General features: G+C 59.2%; 1 protein-coding gene and 1 long non-coding RNA gene across 3 annotated transcripts in view; one reads left to right on the top strand and one right to left on the bottom strand.

The window, feature by feature from the left end:
• Positions 1-16,295: 16,295 nt before the first annotated feature.
• RARRES1 (retinoic acid receptor responder 1) overlaps positions 16,296-23,890 on the top strand; it is a 36,057-nt gene continuing 28,462 nt past the window's right edge. The window contains exon 1 of one of the 2 annotated variants that reach the window (XM_072727262.1): positions 16,296-16,592. In XM_072727262.1, the coding sequence (XP_072583363.1) occupies positions 16,323-16,592 (270 nt within the window). In that variant the 5' untranslated portion in view covers positions 16,296-16,322. Of the gene's footprint in view, positions 16,593-22,837; positions 23,082-23,890 lie in introns of those variants that run through there. The other variant, XM_072727263.1, reaches the window with a different exon arrangement.
• LOC140594478 (uncharacterized) lies at positions 18,530-19,924 on the bottom strand. Its single transcript, XR_011995332.1, has 3 exons — positions 19,798-19,924; positions 19,134-19,284; positions 18,530-18,813 (listed from the first exon to the last, which is right to left on the bottom strand). It is a non-coding gene; the product is annotated as an uncharacterized lncRNA (long non-coding RNA).

Raw genomic sequence — 23,890 nt, 5'->3', positions numbered from 1 at the left:
TGGGTGAGCCAGCTCCGAGAGGCGGGATACACGTAGCGGGCTCCCACCCATCTTCTTTCCCAACCTGAGAAAACTAGAAGAGTCCAAAAGGAACTGATTTCAGAACTATGATGGAGTAAGTTAAATGTACATCTTATTAAGTCCAATGGTCTACGCACTTAAGATTGTTATCTTCATCAAGAAATCAAAGGACTATCTGGGTTTTAGCACAAAAAAAGGCTTTACCTCAGCACAACCTTACTTCCTCCAAATACAGCACACTTTGTTTACTGAGGTTTCTTCATTCAGAGTGATTATATTTCCAAATTGGAGTCTACTGAAGTCTTCAAAGGCCTTCCATCTGTGGGGTTGGCAGATCAAATAAAATTGCAGTCCGCTCAGTGGGATGTGGTAATGTCATAGTAGAGAAAATTGGACAGTCTCTGTTCCACATATTATGAAAATCTACTTTTAAAAAAAGCAGGAGGAAATTCTTCAAACTGATGGTTTGAAGCCACGCAGTCTTTTTTTTCCCCGCTTAACACCATCTTTTTTATTGCTGTTTTTGTTACATACAGTACAAATGCGTTTTTCAAGTATTTTTCCTTTTTTTTAATTTTTATTTTTTAAAGATTTATTTATTCATAAGAGAGACCCAGAGAGAGAGAGGCAGAGACACAGGCAGAGGGAGAAGCAGGCTCCTTGCAGGAAGCCCGATGTGGGATTCGATCCCAGGACCCCGGGGTCACGCCCTGGGCTGAAGGCAGGTGCACAACCGTTGAGCCCCCCAGGTGCCCCTTATTTTTTTATTTAAATTCAGTTAGCCAACATATAGTACATCCTTCGTCCCAGATGTAGAGTTCAATAATGTATCAGTTGCGTATAAGATCCCGTGCTCATCACATCCTGTGCCCTCCTTACTACCCATTATCCAGTTAACCCCCCCCACACCCTCCTCCAGCAACCCTTAGTGTGTTTCTCAGAGTGAGGAGGCTCTCATGGTTTCTCCCTCTCTGATGACTTCCCATTCAGTTTGCCCGCCTTTCCCAGATGATCCTCTGTGCTGTTTCTTATGTTCCACATATGAGTAAAACCGTATGATAATTATCTTTCTCTTCTTAACTTATTTCACTCAGCATAACACCCTCTAATTCCATCCGTATTGATGTAATAGTATTCGTCCTTTCTGACGGCTGAGTAATATCCCACTGTACATACAGGCCACAGCTTCTCTATCCAGCATCTGTCCAAGGACACCGAGGCTCCTTCCACAGTGTGGCTATTGTGGACGCTGCTGTAAACATCGGGGTGCAGGTGTCCCAGCGTTTCACTGCATCTGTATCTGGGGTAAATCCCCAGCAGTGCAATTGCTGGGTCGTAGGGCAGGTCTATTTTTACCTCCTTGAGGAACCTCCACACAGTTTTCCAGAGTGGCTGCACCAGTTCACATTCCCACCAACAGTGCAAGAGGGCTCCCCTTTCTCCACATCCTCTCCAACACTTGTGCTTCCTGTCTTGTTAATTTTAGCCATTCTGACAGGTGTGCGGTGGGAGCTCATTGTGGTTTTGCTTTGTATTTCCCTGATGACAAGGGATGCGGAGCATTTCTTCATGCGTCTGTTGGCCATGTGTAGGTCTTTGGAGAAATGTCTTCTGCCCATTTCTTGACTGGATTGTTTGGTTTTTGGGTGTTGAGTTTAATAAGTTCTTTATAGACCTTGGATACTAGCCCTTTATCTGATACGTCATACGTCTGTAGGTTGTCTTTTAGTTTTGTTGGCTGTTTCCTTTGCTGTGCAGAAGTATTCTTATGTTGATGAAGTCGCAGTAGTTCATTTTTGCTTTTGTCTCACTTGCCTTTGGAGACGTGTCTAGCAAGAAGTTGCTGTAGCCAAAGTCAGAGAGGTTGCTGCCTGTGTTGTCCTCTAGGATTTTGATGGATTCCTGTCTCACACTGAGGCCTTTCATCCATTTTTAGTTTATCTTGGTGTCTGGTGTAAGAGAATGGTCCAGTTTCGTTCTTCTGCACGTGGCTGCCCAATGTTCCCAGCACCATTTATTGAAGAGACTGTCTTTTTTCCAATGATTCGTCTTTCCTGCTTTGTTGAAGATGACAAAGGGTTCTTAGGGTTGAGGGCCCATTTCTGGATTCTCTATTCTGTTCCATCGATCTATGTGCATGTTTTTGTGCCAGTACCACACTGTCCTGATGATCAGCTTTGTAATAGAGCTTGAAGTCTGGAATTACGATGCCTCCAGCTTTGGTTTTCTTTTTCAACATTACTTTAGCTATTCAGGTCTTTTCTGGTTCCTTACACATTTTAGGACTATTTGTTCCAACTCTGTGAAAAATGGCGGTGGTATTTTGATAGAGATTGCACTGAGTGTGTAGATTTCTCTAGGAAGCATAGACATTTTAACAATATTTTCCAATCCATGAGCATGGAATGTTTTTCCATCTCTTCATGTCTTCCTCAATTTCTTTCAGAAGTGTTCTGTAGTGTTTAGAGTACAGATCTAGGTAGAGTACAGGTTAGGTTTATTCCTAGGTATCTTATAGTTTGGGGTGCAATTGTAAATGGGATACATTCCTGATTTCTCTTTCTTCAGTCTCATTGTTAGTGTACAGAATGCAACCAGTTCCGTGCATTGATTTTGTATCCTGACACATTGCTAAATTCCTGTATGGGTTCTAGCAATTTTGGGTTGGAGTCTTCTGGGTTTTCCACATAAAGTATCATGTCATCTGCAAAGGGTGAGAGTTTGACTTCTTCTTTGCCAATTTGAATGCTATTTTTATTTCTTTTTGTTGTCTGATTGCTGAGGCTAGGCCTTCTAGTACTATGTTGAACAACCACGGTGAGAGTGGACATCCCTTTTATGTTCCTGACCTTAAAGGAAAAGCTCTCAGTTTTTCCCGTTGAGAATGGTATGTGGCCCTTTCGTGGATGGCTCTCATGATGTTGACGTGTATGGTCCTTCTATCCTTTCACTGTGGCGAGTTTTGATCATAGCCAATTGGCCTTAATCAAAGCTGATCTCAGTTTATGTAAACAGTGGCACAAATTGAAAATAAATAATTCCTTTTAGTTCCTAATTTCTCAAGTACAGAATAAGTTAGCTAACCTTGTTCAGAGTAACCTGATTAGTAACTGCAGCCAATTGGATAGCATTTTTTAAACATAATTTTTAAATGTTATGAATAATTGAAGTCTTTCTGTTAATCTTAAAAGCAGTATTGCAAATAGGCATTAGGTTAAACACTACAGTGAAAACCTAAACTTGTTATTAGTATTAAGTATAAGATTTATAACTTAAGCTTATACATCTTATAATTGGCAGATCTATATCATCCAACCAAGTGTTTATTTAGAGGTTAGCCTCTCAGATTTCTAATAAATGTGACATAAATTTTGGAACCCTCTATGAACCCCCTCCATGAAAATAATGCTCGAAAAACTATACATTAAATATATGTTTCTTCTGAAACAGTGTGGATGTCCAGGGAATTTATCATCTGACTGCAGCTATGGATTAAAAAAAAAAAGTTATTTCATGTGAAATCAAACTCCCATGCCTACTCCACTCATAGGAATGGGATTCATGTGTACATTGTCCTGGGAGCGTGGGAATCCTGATCCAAAAAGATTATGCTGAAAGCTTTCCTGGAAACCCAAAGTCCTGTGATCTAAGAAAAGATAAACTACCCCAGAAGCATACCAAAAAGGAATCAGCACCTTGAAAATTTGAGATAACCATGTACCCAAGATTAAGGACATGTCTTTTTCTGCCACATCGGAAACACTTAATAAAAATTGAACATTTACAAAAATTGACAATTGACCAACAAAAGGAATCTTGGTAACTACCAAAAACTCTACCTGCAGATAAAGTCCTTAACTCCAAGAAAATATAGTCAAAAACCCAAAACAAATGTTAAAAGTAAACCAATTCGGGCTCCCGGCATGGAGTCTGCTTCTCCCTCTGCCTGTGTCTCTGCCTCTCTCTCTCTCTCTCTCTCTCTCTCTCTCTGTGTCTATCATGAATAAATAAATAAAATCTTAAAAAAAGTGTGTCTAGAAAATAATATACAACTTTCTAAATATTTCATAAGTTAAAGAATAAGGCATTTAAAAAATGACAAAACATTTAGAAATGGATGCCCCCAGAAATCTTACATACCATATGGAATGCAACTAGTGCAGAACTTTTATAGGAAAAAATTAGATATATTAGAAAAGAACAAAAATTCAAAACCTTAAAATATAAGCATTCAGTTCAAGAAACTATTGAAATAATGATGAAGTAGGACAGAACTAATGAATATAAGAGCAGAGATGAATGATACTAAAAAACAAAGATAACTAAATGTGTTTAATAAGATCAAAAGCTGAGGCTTTACAAAGACTTGTAAAATGGATGAGACTCTCCCCAAACTGGTCAATAATAAATGAGAAAAGGCATAGAGCAACATAAAATATGAACATTAAATATAAGTACTGGCATAGGAACTTTTTTAATTTCATGAAATAATACTATGGAAAATATGACATTAAATAATTACATGTAATAGAAAATTTTCTAGAAAAATGGATAAAACCGGGTAGCCTGGGTGGCTCAGCGATTTAGCGCCGCCTTCATCCCAGGGTGTGATCCTGGAGATCGGGGATCGAGTCCCGCGTCGGGCTCCCTGTGTGGAGCCTGCTTCTCCCTCTGCCTGTGTCTCTGCCTCTCTCTCTCTCTCTCTCTCTCTCTCTCTCTGTCTCTCATGAAGAAATAAATAAAAATATTTTAAAAAATTGATAAAACCAAACTTGACTCAAGGAGAATAAAAAACCTTAAAAGACCTGTATGCATTTATAAATAAATTGAGGGGTGGGATGTCTGGGTGGCTCAGGTCATGATGGGCTCAGGTCACGACTTCAGGGTCCTATAGGATCAAGCTGCATGTCAGGCTCCCTGCCCAGCGGGGAGCCTCCTTTTCCCTCTCCCTCTGCCTCTCTCCCCACTGGTGCTATCTCTCCCTGTCTCTAATAAATAAGTAAAATCTTTTAAAAAATAAATAATAAAAACAAATTGAATCAGTAATTTAAAACAAATCAATCCCTAAAAACAACAACCCTTCAAAATGGTACAGCTACTTCGGATGTTACTTTGGTGGTTATTTACAAAGCTGTAAACATGCTCATGGGATCCAGCAGTCATGCTTCTTGGTATTCACCCAAAAGAGCTGAAAACTTCTAGCCACACAAAAAATATGTTCAGGGGTGTTTATAGTAGCTTTATTTGTTATTAACAAAACTTGGAAGCAATTATCAAAACCTGGTAGGCAAATGGATACATAAACTGGTGCATCCAGGACATGAAAAGGCATGAAAGAAGTCGATCTGAAATGGCTGCACACTGTTCAATTCCAACTCTAGGACATTCTGGAAAAGGCAAAAAACAGTAAAAATATCAGTGATTGTCGGGGGGCTAGGGATAGGAAGGGATGGACAGGCGGATGTCAGAGGGTTTTCAGAGCAATGAAGCCATTGTTATTGTTCTGTAATGGTGCATACATGTCATCATTCATCTATCAAAACCCATAAGGAAACATGACACCAAGAGTAAATCCTAACGTAAACTACAGGCTCTGGGCGATAATGATGTGTCCGTGTAGGTTCATTACTTAGAGCGAACGTTCCACTCTGGTGGGGGAGGTTGGCAGTTGGGAGGGGCTGGGGGTTTGCAGGGAGAGGCAGAGGTACAGGGGAGCTTTCTGTTCTTTCTGCTCAATTTTGCAGTGAACCTAAAACTTCTCTTTAAAAAACGAAAAAAAAAAAAAGTCTTTGGTGGTTTCACAGTTGTTTTATCAAAGATTTGAAGAGAAGTAACAGGGGGATCCCTGGATGGCTCAGCAGTTTGGCGCCTGCCTTTGGCCCAGGGCGTGATCCTGGAGACCTGGGATCGAGTCCCACGTCGGGCTCCCTGCATGGAGCCTGCTTCTCCCTCTGCCTGTGTCTCTGCCTCTCTCTGTGTGTCTCTCATGAATAAATAAATTAAATATTAAAAAAAAAAAGAAGAAGAAGAAGAAGAGAGGTAACAAAAACTTAAATAAAACCTTACCAGACTAAATCCAGCAATGTATTAAAACTTAAAACACATGTAAGGCTTATTCCCAGAATGAAACAATGACCTAATTATCTAAATGGCCTTAAATCTGTCAATGTAGGAGATAGCCTAACAAAGAAAAAATAGATAACTTAAAAAGAAAATATATAATTATTTCAATAGATCTAGAAAAACTCATTTAACATCTTTGAAGCCCATTCTTTATTTTATTTTATTTTTTTTATGATAGTGTCACAGAGAGAGAAAGAGAGAGAGGCAGAGACACAGGCAGAGGGAGAAGCAGGCTCCATGCAGGGAGCCTGATGTGGGACTCGATCCCGGGTCTCCAGGATCGGGCCCCGGGCCAAAGGCAGATGCTAAACCGCTGCACCACCCAGGGATCCCTGAAGCCCATTCTTTTTTTTTTTATTTTTTTTTTATTTTTATTTTTTTAATTTATTCATGATAGTCACACAGAGAGAGAGAGAGAGAGGCAGAGACACAGGCAGAGGGAGAAGCAGGCTCCATGCAGGGAGCCTGATGTGGGATTCGATCCCGGGTCTCCAGGATCGCGCCCTGGGCCAAAGGCAGGCACCAAACCACTGCGCCACCCAGGGATCCCCTGAAGCCCATTCTTGATCAGAAAACAAACTTTTAGCAAAGTAGGAGTAGGAGGGAAATTCATGATCCCACAAAAGATGTCCTCCAAAAAAATCACAGCAGACATTATACTAATGAATGAACCATTAGAAGCATTTCCTCACAATCAAGAAAAATTCAAGGATTTTCAATATTATCACTTTTATGTCACTCAAGGCTTCAGCCAGCACAGAGAAGCACATAAAATGTGTAAGGGGGGATCTCTGGGGGCCTCAGTGGTTTAGCGCCTGCCTTCGGCCCAGGGCGTGACCCCAGGGTCCGAGGATCAAGTCCCACGTTGGGCTCCCGGCATGGAGCCTGCTTCTCCTTCCACCTGCGTCTCTGCCTCTCTCTTTAATGAATAAATAAATAAAATCTTCAAAAATAAATAAATAAATACATTGTGTAAGGAATGGAAAGGGAGAAACAACCTCGCCATTAATTGTAGACAGCACAGCGCTTATGTATGTACCTGCCTTCCGTTCCTAGGTAACAAGTTGATGCCGCGAATTTCGCAGCTTCAAGCAGCACCCATTATGTCCCATTATGTCCCAGTTCTGTCCGCCGAAACTCTGTTCTCTGCTCAGGGTCTAAGGAGGAAGACATCCAGGTGGGGCCCCGGCCCTGTGCTCCGCTGGATCACAGTGTCCGCGTCCCAGCTTGGTGGTTGGCGGGATTCAGTCCTTGTGGATGTAGGACTGAGCTTTCTGTTTCCTTGATGGGGTCCTCTGAGGGCTGCTCTCAGCTTCCAGAAGCCTACATTCCCTGGCCACCTGGTGCCCGCTGTGACAGCATGCTTATGCCAAGCCGCAAAGCCGCCCAGAGAATCCATCCCTTCGGTCGGCCACGGCTGGGTCTTGTAGGATACAACGTGACAACGCAAGTGACTATCCCATCACCTTTGTCATGCGAAAGAACCAATCAAGGGAGTGACCGTTCTAGCACATTCATGGGTCCTGCCCGCACTCAGGGGGGTGGGAGGATTAGATGGGGTATGTACACAGAAGGCAAAAATCGGGCGGCCTTGTTAGAGTCTTGCCAACCACCACACAGTACCTCCAAGAATTTTTTAAAACCATTAAAACATGGGATCCCTGGGTGGGGCAGAGGCTTGGCGCCTGCCTTTGGCCCAGGGCGCGATCCTGGAGACCCGGGATCGAATCCCACGTCGGGCTCCCGGTGCATGGAGCCTGCTTCTCCCTCTGCCTGTGTCTCTGCCTCTCTCTCTATCTCTCTGTGACTATCATAAATAAATAAAATTTAAAAAAAAATTTTTTAAATAAAAAATAAAAAAAACATTGTAACAAATGTGACAGTTTAACAGGTGCTGAACACACAATCAACGGACAAGAAGCAAAAGTATTTAGACCAGAATCAACTAATACAAATGTAGTGGAAAAGGAGATTTCAGTATTAATCCCAAACAGAACTACCAGGCACCCAACTACAGAAAGAAAAAAAATCTAACAAAAGCAGAGCGGGGCCTTGGGAAGGCTCGGACCATAATGACCGACGTGAAGGGAAACCCGAGCGGCCTGCGCACCGCGGTCCCACGGCCGAGGGCCAGCAGCCTAGCAAGCCGGTTCCCTCGGGTCAGTCCTCACGGGCAGCTCACAGAGACCCCCCAGACGTTTCTCGCGGAACCGGTCAGGTTCGTCCTGAGAGTAACCGTGAGGGGCAGAAGATCGCACCTCAGGAGACTGAAGGAGACTCGCGGTTTTGGGCGGTGTGACTTGCTGCGGAGTTCGGAGGTGGACGAGGGCACCAGGCCAGGCCGCCGCCCGGACGCAGGTCCTCGCTCACGTGAGCGGGCCGGGGTGACCCGCGGCCCGGCCGCCCGCCCGGGGAGCCTGGGCAGACGCCGTTGGTTGCGACGAAGACCACGTCCACACACACATTGGAACCCGCGTGGGACGAGGAGTCAGTGTGGGAAGCAGCACCTGGAGATCTTTAGAAGAGACGAGATCGTTTTGTGACACCGACGCGGAACAGAAGTTTCCTAGATAAGATTTCAACGCACAGACCGCGAGGGACCCACAAAACCACGCGTACAGCAGAAGTCAGCGCACGTGAAGTGGGAAAAACCGCGGGGATCGAGAGGGAAGTCTCGTAGGCGCGAGAGCGAGGCCGTCGGCAGGGCAGGGGGCCCCTTGCTCCCGTGGGGTTCAGCAGTGAAGGGCCCGCTCGGAGGACGCAGCCGAGCACCTGGGCCCCGCGTCCCGCCACCCCGCCGGGGCCCGCCTGGACGCCGCCGTGGGCCGGTCGCTTAGCCCGTGTGACCCCGACTGCTCCCCGCACAGACGGGCTCTGGCGGCGGCCTGGCTCCGGCCCGGGTCCCCAGAGGCACTGCGGGGCCACTGGCGGTCCCCAGAGCCCTGCCCTCGGCGCCTCCCCCGCGACGGGCCTTCCTCGGGACGCCGGTGGCACCAGCCGCTCACGGCCCGGGCGAGCCAGGAGGCCAGCGAGGCCCCAGGCGGAGCACCTGTCGCGCCGCCCCGTGGCCACTTCCGGGCCACTGTCCGCATCCTCGCGGCCACGGCGGCTGCGGCTCCAGTCAGTGGCCTACGCGTCCCAGCACGGGAGGGACGCTCCAGTGGGCCGCGTGGGACGGAGACGCGGGAGGGCAGCACAGGGCCAGCGGCCGCCCTCGGGACGGGCTGCGGAGCCTCCGGGCCGGAGCTGGCCGAGATCCGCCAGTCTGTCTCGTTCCACGTCTGTGGACACGCAGCCCCTCCGGCACGAGTGCACGGGCCTGGGACCATGAGAGTGTTCGAGCCTAGAGCACGTGGGGGACCAGGACGGGCCGGGGGTGAGCGCCGGGATGCGGCCGGCGGCTGCAGACGCCTGCGGGAGCCCGGGACGCGCGCTCGAGGCCGGGCATCCCCGCGGGTGGTAGCTCCGTGGTACTGGAGGTCACAGCAGCCTGAGGAGGAGACCCTGAAAACACAAGTGCTACACCTTAGGGTTGCGTAAGCGAACATCCTGCCCGCCTCTTCATGACGGAATAAAATCGTCACTAAGACACTAAGCAAATCGGTCGCTCTCCCCGGAGTTGGGTGAACAGCTGAGGGTGACAGCAGGTGACTCAGAGACCTGAGAGCGGCCAAGGGAGTCAACCGAAGAGGAGGCCTTTGCCGGGAGTGTAGCGCCCACGTAATCACAGGGTCAGCGCCTCAGCCGCGTGTGCTCGCCCACAGGGGAGCTGACCCGGTGACACCCTGCGCCTCCTGGGAGGGGCTTCAGCCCCTGAGGGGTCCCAGTTTTCAAGAGCGTCTGCTCCAAGCCTGTGGGTTGCCCCGAGGGCCCAAACTCGATTAGATCTGTTCCCAGGAGGCTGGGCGGGGAAGCCATGAGTTACCGACACATCCCCAAGGCTCCTAAGGATTTTAACCACCGATTTGGATGAGGGCGAGGGGATGCGCCCACCGAATGTTCAGGAGCCACACGTGGGGGTGAGACCGCCCGTCAGGTGGGCCACGGGCTCCTAATTCGCTGCGCCTGAACAGGGCCCAGGCCTGGGCCCAAGCCAGAGTCCAACTAGAATAAACTAAAAAGTAAAGTGCCCTCAGGTCCAGAAGGCAGCTGCCAAGCCACGGCGGGCGTGGGGCATCCGACGGCGGAGAGCCCGTCGCCTCCGATCACGCGCCGCTCACGGGCCCGCGGGGCGCAAGTCCGCTTGGCTCCGCCGCCTCTCTCCTTGGGTCGGGGTGCCGCACGCGAGGGTGCCGCTGCGGACCGGAGCATGGGGGTCGGGTGCAAGGACACCCCTCGCTGCTCTGCATTTGGGGAAATGCGTTATTTGGGCTGAAAAGGAGTAAAGTACAGGTTCGGTGACCGACCACCCGGTTCGCGCGGGGCTGCGGGGAGTTGTCGGACACGGGACGTGCAGGCTTAAAAGGCCGGGCAGGGCCGGTGGCTCAGTCGGCTGGGCGCCTGCCTCGGGTCGGCTCGGGCTCGGGATCCCGCGTCAGGCTCCCTGCTCCGTGGGGAGGCGGCTTCCCCCTCTCCCTCTGCCTCCCCCCCAGCTTGTGCGCTCTTTCGCTCTCTCACTGTTTCTCTCAAATAAATAAATAAAATCTTTGAAATAAATAAATAAATAAATAAAAGCCCTTCCCAGGAGCCATGTGTAGAAATCCCTCGATGTCCCTGGCCGCGTCACGTCCCGCACTACCCCCACCACGGGCACCGGCACCGTATTTCGTGGACACGCTGCCACCCCGAGCAGCACTGGGGTTCAGTTAGCAAGGACGGGGAGGAGGATGGGAACTGGGCCGCACAGGGCAGGGTGTCCCGCAGCCGTCCTCTGGGCCACTTACTCATCACCGTGCCACCTCCCTTCTCCTTGGGAAGCTACACAACCACCGGCCTAAGGACACGGCCCGAGGGTGCAGCCCAGCAGGAGGGCACCGGGACTTGGGGGGCGCTGGCCGCAGTGCTGCACCAGGGCAGGGCCCGTGACTCCCAAAGCCAAGGTGCTCTCGGCGCACCCCGGGCCCAGACACCAGCCTTTAGGAGGAGCAGCACAGCTGGCACGGAAGGAGGGTGCGACGGGCCCCCCCTTCCCTCAGGACTCCGGTGCGCTCGGCATAGCTATTCGACATTGGGAGGAATGTTCTACTAGGACCCGCCGTCCTGAAACCAGAAACAGAGTGACTGAAGCGTGGGGCCCGGAGGAACCCGCCCCGTGGCCTGGGTGACATCGGCGGTGCCCGCTTACACAGGAGGGGGCCAGGGGGCTGCCCGGGTGGGTGCCTGCGGCCCGACCCCCTGCTGCCTGTGCGCCCGCGCCGGAGGGGCCGCGGGGCCTCTGCTGTCCCCCAGTGGGTGCCCGGCCCAGGGCAGACGGTGTGACCCCGGCCCGGGGCTGCTCCTGGGGTTCTGGGCGTATGCAGCCTTGAGGACCCTCGCCTAAGGCACTGGGGTGCATCTAACAGGAGCAGGCAGGCTGCGGGTTTCTAACATTTCATGAGGGGCTCCTGAGAAGCAGGCGAGAGCTAAATCAGGCCCCTGAGCTGTGCCACAGCTTCCGAGAGCTTAGGGTCGAGCTGAGGCAGGGAAATGCTCCACGGGCCTGTAATGGAACGGGTGTTTCTTAATTTATTATTATTATTATTATTATTAATATTATTTTCTGTCTTGAATGTTGTAGTAAGAAATGATTCATTTACGAAATTTGATCCCGTTAGAGTTCTGGCACTGGGTATAGGGATAAAATGTGCCGAAACGTCTCGGTCCTCCCACCGTCCTATAGCCTTACCCAGAGGGACGGGCTCCGGGGGGAGCACCATGTCCCCTGCGGCCGGAATCCTGCCCCCCAAGTGCATGTCGAAGCCCTGGCCCCTCGTGCTTCTGACTGTACTTGGAGATGGGACCTTGAAAGAGGTAAAATGAAGTCCTTAGGGTGGGCCCTCACCCAGCAGGACTGGGGTCCCTTGAAAAAGAGGTGATTAGGGCACACAGACGACAGAGCGAGCGGGGGCCGCGTGAAGACACAGAGGAGGTGGCCCGGACGACACCGACCCTGCCCATACCTCCGTCGCTGCCTCGTAGCTTCGGGACCCTGAGAACTGCCTCCCGCCCTCTGAGCTGCCGGCGTGGGGCACTTTGTCGTGCCGCCCTCGCAGACTCACTGGCACAGAAAAGGGCTTGTGACTCAGTGGGGCCCTGCCTGGTAATCACCGTGGCGGTCGGCGTGGGTGCTGCCCCAGATGCTCCCGCCCGCCACGGCCAGGCACCGTGAGGTCACCGCACCTGCCTGCCCTACCACTCGGGTGAGGCCGCGGACCTGCTCCGGCCACCACCCACCACAGGAGCTCCAGCCGCCCAAGCGCACCCCGGCCGCCCCGGCCCCGCGGCCACAGCCCTGAGCGGGGCCCCCAAAGAGGAGAGGATCCGGGCCCCCCAGCCAGACCCAAGGGGCCCAGAGTGGCCCTGACGCTCCAGAGCCCTGGGGCCTGTCCCCGCTGCTGCATCGCTTCACTCCCGACCAAAAACGCCAGCCCCACCGCGTTTGTCCAACCCCAGGTGTTCGTGGCCTCACTTAATGCAGATAATGGGCAGAAGAATGAAACCATGAACCTTTTCTTGGTTTGGATTTTTTAAACCCTAAAATAACTTAAAAATGAATTTTAAAAATGCAACTTAGATTTTAAAAAGACGTCCTGGAATAAAAAATAACAATACTAAGATAAAATGTCAGGTACTGAGGCCGTGTATGCTGCTGGCGGGGCCTCCTGCCCCTGGCCCAGACACCCAGGAGACGGCGCCTGCAGGCGCTGGGAGGGCGCAGGACGGGCCGCTCCACTGTGGCCACGTTGCGCCCCAGACCCCGCGGCTCACAGGGAGAGGCCGGCGCGAGGCCGCCCAGCGGGGCGCAGGTCCTTCCTGCCACCTCTCAGGCCCGAGCCCTGGGCGCCCGCCCCGCCGCGGGCCTGAGGATCCGGAGAGCCCCGGCCCTAGCCCGCAGCCTGACCCACTTCTGCTACTCCGGGGTCGGGTTTGTACCGCGGGCTCCGGGGGGGCTGTGCCTGCTAGTGCGGGGCTGGGTGCGAACAGGTGCGCGTGCCTGGGCTCTGGCCCCCCCCCCCCCGCGCCGTGGGTCCTGGGAACAGGTGCGTTACCTGGGCTCCGGCCCCCCCCCCCCCGCGCCGTGGGTCCTGGGAACAGGTGCGCGTGCCTGGGCTCTGGCCCCCCCCCCCCCCCGCGCCGTGGGTCCTGGGAACAGGTGCGTGTGCCTGGGCTACGGCCCCCACCCCGCGCCGTGGGTCCTGGGAACAGGTGCGCGTGCCTGGGCTCCGGCCCCCCACCCCGCGCCGTGGGTCCTGGGAACAGGTGCGCGTGCCTGGGCTCCGGGCCCCCCCCCCCCCCGCGCCGTGGGTCCTGGGAACAGGTGCTTATGCCTGGCCCCGCGGCCCTGGCGCCCGCCCCCCTCCCCGCGGCCCCCGCACCTCACCCCGCGCACCTCAGGGTCCCCGCGCGGCGCCCTCCCACCTGCGACCCCTGCAGACCCGCTAAGGACGCGGCTCCGTCGGGCCCCATCAGCGGCAGCGAGGCCCCAGCACCCCTGGCCGCGTGGAGTCGGTGGTGACCCGCCCCCCCTGCCCGCCAGGCGGGCGCGTAGCAGTCGTGCTTCTGGCTCTTGGGCGTGTTGGACGGAGAGGAGAGCCCGGCCGGGAGCCTGTGGGCTGCTCGCGCGTGGGCTGCGGCAGGCAGGTGCGGCAGGTGCGCTCCTGGGCCGCGTGAGGAACCGACCCCGCCCCGCCCGGCGCCCCCCGTGGGGGGGGTCGCTGAAGGTCCGTGTCCTCAACAGCCTTCCTAATCCGTCCCTCCAGGTTGCAAATATTGACAATTATTGGGGATTTTTTCTGAAGCACATGAAATTCTAAGTATTACTGGGGGCGGGGGCGACCTCAGAACCCTTCACTCAGTAAATCTGGCATCTTCTCAAACAGGAAAGAATAAACTTTACAATTCGAAGCTTTACTGGAACATCCTTTGCTTGGAAAACAGAAACAGTCCCAACTTGCGGTTCACTTTACGTCACAGTCTGTAAATCGAGGACAATGTCGCTTCATTCTGGGCCGGCAAATGTCCCGTCCAAGTGACTGGTGGGAAACAAAACGCCGCGCCAGGCTCATCAGAGCATGCACACCCGGTCTGCAGAGACGGGGTTCCTCACTGGCCGACCCGAAAGTGGGGCCTTGCTCTGGAAGGGGACCTGGTAGGCCTCGGCCTCGGCACCAGACTGGGATCCCCTGGGGTCCGCCCCCAGCTCCGGCCAGAGAGGTAAACCGAGGCACCGATAGTGAGAGCTCAGGCCTTTGCAGAACATTCCCGCCCCACAGTGGTTCCATCGCCCCTATGGGTCCAAGTCCCTAAGGGCCTCCTTCTCTGCAGGGTCTCCCCTCCTCCCGACCCCGCTCTTCTAGAGAAGGCGAGACGCTGGCTGACACTTGTCCAGCTGGGGGACCCCCTCTGGTCTGCCCCGTGGAGGGGGGTCCCCTGTGGAAGGGTCCCCGTGGAAGGGCGTCCCCATGGAGGGGTTCCCTTCAGCGCTGGCTCAGCCCGGAGTTGTGGGATCTGCGGGGAGCAGGACGGGCTGGTCCAGGAGGGGCAGCTGAGGGCATGGCAGGCCCACGGGGTCTGGCCTCCTTCCTCTCCCTTCCTGCCCCAGCAGCCTCGATGGCATGTCTCACCTGCTCTAGCAGAATCCCCAGATCCCCACACCATCCCCACAGCATCCCCACATCCCCACACCATCCCCACATCCCCATATCCCCACACCATCCCCACATCCCCACACCATCCCCACATCCTCACACCATCCCCACATCCCCACATCCCCACATCCCCACACCATCCCCACATCCCCACATCCCCACACCATCCCCACATCCCCACATCCCCACATCCCCACATCCCCACATCCTCACACCATCCCCACATCCCCACATCCCCACATCCCCACATCCCAACACCATCCCCACATCCCCACACCATCCCCACATCCCCACATCCCCACACCATCCCCACATCCCCACATCCCCACATCCCCACACCATCCCCACATCCCCACATCCCCACACCATCCCCACATCCCCACATCCCCACATCCCCACATCCCCACATCCTCACACCATCCCCACATCCCCACATCCCCACATCCCCACATCCCAACACCATCCCCACATCCCCACATCCCCACATCCCCACATCCCAACACCATCCCCACATCCCCACACCATCCCCACATCCCCACACCATCCCCACATCCCCACATCCCCACACCATCCCCACATCCCCACATCCGCACACCATCCCCACATCCCCACATCCCTACACCATCCCCACATCCCCACAGCATCCCCACAGCATCCCCACATCCCCACATCATCCCCACAGCATCCCCACATCCCCACACCATCCCCACACCATCCCCACATCCTCACACCATCCCCACATCCCCACATCCCCACATCCCCACATCCTCACACCATCCCCACATCCCCACATCCCCACATCCCCACATCCCAACACCATCCCCACATCCCCACATCCCCACATCCCCACATCCCAACACCATCCCCACATCCCCACACCATCCCCACATCCCCACACCATCCCCACATCCCCACATCCCCACACCATCCCCACATCCCCACATCCGCACACCATCCCCACATCCCCACATCCCTACACCATCCCCACATCCCCACAGCATCCCCACAGCATCCCCACATCCCCACATCATCCCCACAGCATCCCCACATCCCCACACCATCCCCACACCATCCCCACATCCTCACACCATCCCCACATCCCCACATCCTGTTCAAGTCGTCTTCACCTGTGAGTGCCCAGTGCAGAGCTGGGCAGGATTCAGGGGGCGGGTCCCGGGCCAGCGGGAGGGCGGGGGGACCGGGGGCGGAGGGGCGGGGCGGCGGGGGGGCCCGGGTACGGGGGTAGGGCAGGGAGGGGCGGGGGGGGGGGGGACCGGGGGCGGCGGGCAGGGGCGGGCAGGGGCGGGCAGGGGCGGGCCCGCCGCCGCCTTATTTCCGCGAGCGCCCGCGCAGGCGGCGGGGAGGGAGCCGGGTCGGTGGAGCGCCGCGTCCATGCCGCCCGCCGCGTCCACGCCGCCCGCGCCCCGCCCCGGGGTCCCGCGGCCCGCCGCCCTGCTGCTGGCGCTGGCGCTGAGTCTGGCGGTGCCCGGGCTGCGGGCGGCGGGGCCGGGGCCGGGGCCGGGGTCGCCCGGGGTCCCCGGGGCCCCCCCGCCCGGGCTGCTGCGGCAGGCGGCGCGCGCGGCCCTGCACTTCCTCAACTTCCGCGCGGGCTCGCCCAGTGGACTGCGGGTGCTGGCGGCCGTGCTGCGGGGCCGCGCCGCGGTGAGTGCGGGCGGGGGGCTGGGGCGCGGGGGGGCCCTCGGACCCCGGACCTCGGCGGCCGCGGACCCAGGGGGCGGGAAGGCGGCGGGCTGCGGGCTGCGGGCGGGCCCTGGGGACCTCGGGCTGTGCGCCTGCAGCCGCGCCGATCCCCCGCCCGGTCCCCACCGGGTCCCCGCCCGGTCCCCGCCCGCCGCCCCCCAAAGCCGCGACGCTCTCGCCCGGAGGCCGCAGAGAGCCCACAGAGCCCGCAGACTCGGCCTCGGAGAGCCTAGAAGCGAGTGTAGACCGTAGGCTCCTGCCAGGTGGCGCCGGGAGCTGGGTCGGGGTCGCACCGGGGTCGGAGGCCTCTGGAAGCGCAGCCCGTGGCCCTTAGAGGTTCTCCCGGTACCGAGGTGGTCACATTTACTGAGCGATGAAATCAAAATTTTTCCTAGAAAAAGCCAACCGCCCCGCCCCCCGTTTTAAGGATCCTTGGGGGGGGGGTGGGGTGTCGGCTTCACTAGTTGCGCGGGAGGAGCGGGGCGGGGAGGACCGGGGAGGGGAGGACCGGGGAGGGGAGGACCGGGGAGGGGAGGACCGGGGAGGGGCCGCCGCGGAGCGCGGAGGCCGGCGCTTCGCTCCCCGCTGCCCGGAGCGAGCCCCCCGCGGGAGGCCGGCCCTCAACTCCCAGGGACTCTTTTCTTCCCTCCAAGACCACAGAAAACCCACCAGCACTTTGCTTTTCGGTGCGTTCAGTCATCTCCTTGGGAGGAAGCGCAATAGTTGGCGTCTTCCACCAAATAAGCTCCCAGAACCCACGTGAGTTAAGTAGAAATTCCCCTCCCCTTCCAGAGCCGGAGCAGCTCCTCCAGGTGCCTGAACTTTAAGGGCATCCTTCTTCTGAGCAAAAAAGGGGGGGCAGCAAATCCACAAATTAGAGGCCCCGATGCCTGGGGAGGGGCGAATAGGCAGGGCAAGCAGGGCGTTGACTCCGGGAAGGGTCACCTTCCCCGAGTCGGTCGGTTTACGTGTTTCTGAAAGGGGGTACGGATACCTCCAACCTCCAACCGAGGAGCCAGGAGAGAGCTGGTGACTTTCGGGGCCTCGACTCCCTGGGGAGTAAAGTGGTTTCAGGGTTTCCCAGGAATTCAGAGAGTTTTTCCCCAGGCCCGTGCCATCCTCAAACATCCCCCTGGACGGGGCCCACTTTCACGGGTGACCAAGGCAGGCCGGGACGGGGGTGTCTTGTGGCCGTGACCCGTCAGGGTCCTCGGGGTGGCACAGGCCCCACAGGGGCGGCTGGAGTAACGGGGGGGGGGTCGTAGGAGCTCAGCCTGCACCCCTGCTCTGGCTGCGTGAGCCCCGGGCCCTGGGAAGGAAGGCCCCGTCTTCTCTGCCTGTTTCCTCATTTGGAACAGAGATGACCCGCCTGCCCCTGCGCGGAGCCTCACGTCTTTAGGAGTCTAGGAGACGGGGAGGGAGCGGTCGGGAAATCGCGACGTGAGTTGCTGCTCCGCTGAGGGCGATCCTGGGCATCTGCTCCGTGCGACCGTGGCCCTGGTCCTCCTTGGGGGGGTCGGCGGAAGCCCCGTTGAGATTTGTCGTGTGGAGGCGTGTGGGCCGGGGCACCTGGGCCAGGGGCGCAGACGCCGCCCTGCGGAGCCTTAGGCCCAGTGGCTGCAGGAGTGTCCGCTCGGACAAGCACAGGCCCGGTTGTGACGGTTGTGAGAGGTGGAAGGTGGCACCTCCCAGGGGGAGGGCTCGGCTGTACCCAGGGTCCCGTGCCACGTGCCACAACTCCGGGGTGAGCGGTGCCTGGGACGGTGGCAGGTGCGGCTGCGGGGAGCCCCCCCCCACACCCCCATCCTCACCCCCCAGGGACCCCCCCGCCCCCGCAGGCCAGGCCAGGCGGAGTGAGTGACCCGAGGAAGCCCATTCCGCAGCTTGCAGGGGCCTTGCGGGGAGCTGCGCGGTGTGGACGTGAGTGGGAGTGGGCTGCTCGGGAGACGCTCTGGGGTCCGAGGTTACGAGCGCGGCTCCGGACTGGGCTGCAGCCCCAGGACTCCGGCCCCAGGACCCGGGCGGAGCCGCAGGGCTTCCTGACCTGATCCACGGGGGTCCTCTGTCCCGCAGGACCGTCTCACCTCGGGAATGCTGTCGCCCTCCCGTGGTGAAGTCCAGCGGCGCCGCGGTAGGAAGTGGGGCCGACTTTCCAGAAGAAATCCGAGCTCTGGGTGGCTCGCTAGGTGCAGGGAGAGCTCGCGGTGCCCCGGCCCCTGGTGCCACCCCTTCTCCGGCTCCCCCACAAGCAGGGGTGGCCCGTGGCACGGGGTCGTGGCCCGCCCGGCAGCCTGGCACCCACGGCCCTGGGTCGCCCACCAGCCCCTCCCCCCTTGGCAGCTGCTGTCCCCGCCCGTGCAGCCCACGCCAGGCCAGGCCTCCGCGGGGTCCCCCGGCTGGGAGGAGGCCGCCCAGCGGCTTGGTCACCCACGGGATCGCCCCCGCACTTCCTGGCTCGTGTGTTCGGGACACGGAGGTTTCGCCCACACCCCGAGTGCTTACGCTGCTGTCCTGTGAGTGTAGTGGGGTGGACGGACAAGGCCATTTCGTCGTCACCCCCGGCAGCTCCTCCAGCGGGGATCATCTGTGATTTCGGGGAGCACTTGGAGTCCGGAGCGCGATCGGCTGCTTCTGCTCCCACTCTTCAGAGCGCCTGTGACGGTTGTGGGCAATTAGGTGGGCGGGGTAGTGGGCACCAGCGAGTCTGCGAGCAAAACCCGGGCTTCTGGCCTCAGGCCTGCACCGGGGCCCTCGCTCTGGGCTGTGGGCAGCCGCCCTCGCGCGTGGCTGGGCCGCGGGCACTCAGGACAGCGCTTTACTACGGGAACCTTCCCTGTGGCTTCCCAATCCTTAGTTCGCTGGAGGAAGCCTCCTCCCTGCTGTTACCGCGTCACAAAACAGGGGTGACTTGCAGGATGAACCTGGTGTTTCTGGGGCCTTCCCCGGGCCTTGGGGAGGAAGCATAACGTCCCCACAGCACGGGCACAGATACACGCCCTCCCACCCTCACAGGCCGTGCACGGGGGTCCTCTCCCTCCCCTCTGCCCCCCACAGGTTCCCCCCGGGGGTCCCCTCCCCCTTCCCCCCACAGGTGCACGGGGTCCCCACCCACCCTCCCCCACAGGTGCAACCAGGGCCCCCTCCTGCCCTCCCCCACAGCATCCACCTGGTCTGCAGGCTCTGGCTGCAGGTCTGGCGTGGGTTGGGAAAGGGCCACCTGGCCCCGATGGCAAAGTCAGGCCTCGGCCGTCCTGGCGCCTGGCCCGTCACCCACGCAGCTGCGCCCAGATGAGCTGGGAAGTAGGACTGCTTCTGAGCACCTGGTGATAAGCGCGTGGCCAAGGAGGCCTCCTAGCCGGGGGACGTGTGATCACAGCTCGCTGGTGGTGGGTGCCCTGCGGCCGGGTGACCCCCTTGGCAGCGCACCTGCCAGTTGCTCGTGCCACTCCCCAGGGGATCCCCCCCGGCATAGGGCCCCGGAAGCAGCAGAACCAACACTGGGTCAGCGACATCCAGGGCTGGCAGGGCCGTGGGCATCCGGTCTCCCGCGGAGGTAGAGGGGAGCCCGGGGTGACGCCGTGGCCCTTTCCTCTCGGGTGGGGACCCCTAGCCGCATGGGCTTCGCCGCGCTCTGTGCCCTGCTGTCCCCCTGCAGGGTCTCCTGGGACCCCACAGCCCGGCCCGTCTGGTGGTCACCACCCTTCGTCCCGTGGATGATCTGCTCCTGCGCGGAGCCCAAGGAGGCTCGGCCGCAGCATCCTGGGTCCTCCCGCCCCTGGCCCGACCCCACGGGACCGCCCTAAGGGGCTGCTCTCCCACCTTCGTGGGCGGCCGCTGGCCTGACCCATGGGGAAACCCCATGGCCTGTTCCCAGCCGCACCCTGCGTGGACGCCTGCTGCTTGGAGCTGCCCCCCAGCTCCCCCTGCTGCCTCCACACCCTCTTCCCCCCCACCCCCGCTCCCCCCACCCCACTATCCCCCTGCTCCCCTAGCTCCAGCTGCCCCTGGCTCCCCACCCTGGCTCTACCCGGCTCCCCTGGATTCCCCCTCCCGCTCTTGCCCTCCCCTGCTCCCTCCTAAGTGCCCCCCACCCTCTGGGCCCCGCTCCCCCCACCCCACTCCCCCCAGCTCTCCCTGGCTGCCCCTCCCCCCTGCTCCCCCCACTCCCGGCTGCCCCCCCAGGTCCCCCTGGCTCCCCCCTTGTGGGACTCTCTCCCCGCCTGTGGGATTCCCCCCCCCAGCCGCCCCTCGCAGCTCCCCCCTTTCCCTGCCCCCCACCCGCTGCTCCCCGCCAAGGCCACGGGGACCACGGGGGCGGTGCTGTCCCAGCCTAGGAGAGGCCGAGCCCCGCCTGCATTTCCCCAGAGGCGGTTTCCTCTCCGAGCTCCAGGTCGTGGGCACCGCCTGCCTCCGGGGTGCGGGGCTTCCTGGGGACCCTTCCCCGCCCATGTCAGAGCAGCATCAGGGCTGTTAGCAGCATCAGGGCGAGACCCACACGTCCCTCGGTCCCGTCCCTCCCCTCCCGTCTGCCGCTCAAGCTCCTGGGCCCTCCTGGGCCCACCTGCAGGAGTCGCGCAGCCCGTGTCCGTGTCCCGGAGGGCGGCCTCACACCTCACAGCGGGCGGCTCTGACTTCTTCCTTAAAGTGTATTTTTATTCTTTATAAAGCCTTTATTTACTCATTTATTTTAGAAAGTGTGCATGAGTGGGGGGGCCGGGGGCAGGGGGCGGGGGCTCCCTCCTCAAGCCCAGCCCCCACCACCAACCCTGAGGCGGCTGCGACCCCGCGGCCCCGACCCGAGCTGGAAGCGCCCCGCGGCCCCCGGTGCAGCGTCTTTCCGTGGCAGAGCAGCTCCGGGTGACGGTGCCGGGGCAGGCGTGGACGCCCCGGGAGTCCGCGTGCGCTGCCGCCTGCAGGTGTGGCCGGTGCCCCGGGGTCCGGGCTGCTCCCCGCGCCGGCCGGGCCCTGATCTGGGTGCGGGGACCCTGTGGCCCCGGCGTGTCCAGTCCCGCTCCGCCGCTGAGCCCGGGCAGGCCGCGCCTCGAGGGCCACGTCCTCGGCTCCCACTCGGCCGCCGGCCGCTCCCGCCCCTGCTCCTGCTGGCTCAGCCCTGGGCGCAGGCTCCGGCGCCGTCCCCGGGCCCAGCGGGATCCGGACCGCGGGCCCAAGCCGGGCGAGCCGGGGGCTCTGGGGGCGGCGGGCAGGCCCAGTGCGCTGCAGCCGCGGGGCCCAGCGGGAGCTCAGTCTGCACCGGGCCTCTCCCGCCCGCCCCGGCTCCCTGCAGGGCTCCCCCGGCCTCCGGCTTGGCTTCCGGGTGCCCGTGGTCAGGGGCGGTGGCCGACGTCCTGACCCCCGCCACCGGCCTGCTGCCGCCCCGCCTGGGTCTCCGCCCCTCCCTGGGTCCCTCGGGAATAAATAAAATCTTAAAAAAGAGCAGAGGCTGAGGTGCCGCCGCAGCCGGCAGCCCCGGGATCTCCGGCCGACCCGTCACCCCGTGGGCCCGGGCCGGGGACCTTGGAGCAGCCGCCCCAGGCAGCTGGTCGGGGCCTGGCGGTGTCCCTGCCGGGCCGTGGGAGCCCCGGGGAGAAGCGCCCCCCACGCGCACAGCGAGCGGCTTCCTCCCCACCGCGTCTCCCGTGGGGGTTGCTGTGCCCCGGGCAGCGTGGGGCCGGCATCGGAGGGGTTAGGCCGTCACCTGCGGTTCCCGACGCTCCTTCCCTGGGGAGGCCGGCCCTGTTGGCCCAGAGTCAGAGTGAGCACTTCCAGGAAAGAGCTTTAGCATTTAGAGCCCCAGCAGCGAGCTGTGCCCGGGGATTCTCGGATTCACGTGGCCGTGGCCGTGGGGCTGTGGCAACCCCAGGGCGGCCGCAGAGGGACGACGGTTTGGCTCCGTCCCGGGAGCAGAACTTGCAGATTCCCGACCACATGGGGCTTGTTTGCCAGGCTCCTCAGGCCTGACCCCACTAACTGGGGAAATAGAGGCCTGAGTTTAGGACTGGGAGTGAGGACGGCTGTGCTGAGTCCCTTTAGACTGAACATTTTTACTTTTTTTTTTTTAAAAGATTTTATTCACTTATTCATAGAGATGCAGAGAGAGGCAGAGGCAGAGACACAGGCAGAGGGAGGAGCAGGCTCCACGCAGGGAGCCCGACGTGGGACTCGATCCGGGTCTCCAGGACCACACCCGGGGCTGCAGGCGGCGCTAAACTGCTGCGCCCCCCGGGCTGCCCTAGACTGAACATTTTTAAAGGGTTTTCTTCTTTTTTTTTTTTTATTTCTTAAAATATTTTTAGTCTATCCATGAGAGAGGCAGAGACAGGCAGAGGGAGGAGCAGGCTCCACGCAGGGAGCGCCGCGGGACTCGAACCCAGGACCCCCGTCCGCCCTGGGCCCAGGGCAGCCGTCAACCGCTGCGCCCCCCGGTGGCCCGTCCGTGCGCTCCCGGTCCGGGTACGGCGCTGAGCGGGGACCAGCCTCGTTCCGGCCGTTTGTCCGTCTTCGGTCCGAGGCTCCTTCTGCGATTTCTGCTTTCCCCGGCGCCCGCCGACCGGGCACCCGCTCCCGAGGCCCGGGAGGTTCCTCCGCTGCTGGGGCCCCCCCGGGCGTGGCTGGTTCGGGGCGGGGGGTTCTTGGAAAACGTCGCGTGAGCCCTGGGGTCAGGCTGGGCCGGGGTGGGGGGCGCCGCGCCGCGACCAGACGAGCAGCCCCCAGGCCCGAGGCCCGCTCGACCTGCCCCCCCCCCCCCCCCCGGGGGACACCGCCGGCCTCCAGCCCGCTCCCAGCGTCCTCCCGGGTCCTCCCGGGCCGGGCTGCGGGTGCCCGGTGCCCCCGAGAGCTCCCCCTGCTGTTGCCCGAGCAGGCTGCGGGGTCCCGGGTGCGTGCGCTGTGGGGCGCTGGGGAGCCGGAGGCCGCAGGGCTGAGGGCCGGGGGGGAGGGGGGGGCCCGGGGAGCCCGACCTCCTGCGGCCCCTGCAGCCCCGGACCCCTCCCCCCGCTCCAGGCCCTCGCGGGCCTCCCCCCCCCCCCCCGCCCCTAGCTCCCGCGCCCTCCCGCCGCGCTCTCCGCCGGGGCCCGGGGGGAGGCGGCGTCCGGATCCCCGAGGCGCACCCGGAGGGCACAAGGCCCCGTGTTACTTGGGCCAAAACGAGCGGCTCTTGCGGGAGTCGGCGGGGAGCGGAGCGAGGCCCGCGGGGGGCGGGACGGCGGCGGCGGCGCTCGGCCTCGGGGCCGCCAACGACCTGACGGACTGGCCGCAGCCGC

The sequence above is a fragment of the Vulpes vulpes genome, chromosome 11 (assembly GCF_048418805.1).
Source record: "Vulpes vulpes isolate BD-2025 chromosome 11, VulVul3, whole genome shotgun sequence".
Classification (NCBI taxonomy): domain Eukaryota; kingdom Metazoa; phylum Chordata; class Mammalia; order Carnivora; family Canidae; genus Vulpes; species Vulpes vulpes.
The sequence above is the reverse complement of the archived record's forward strand: the minus strand, read 5'-3'. Positions and strand labels throughout refer to the sequence as shown.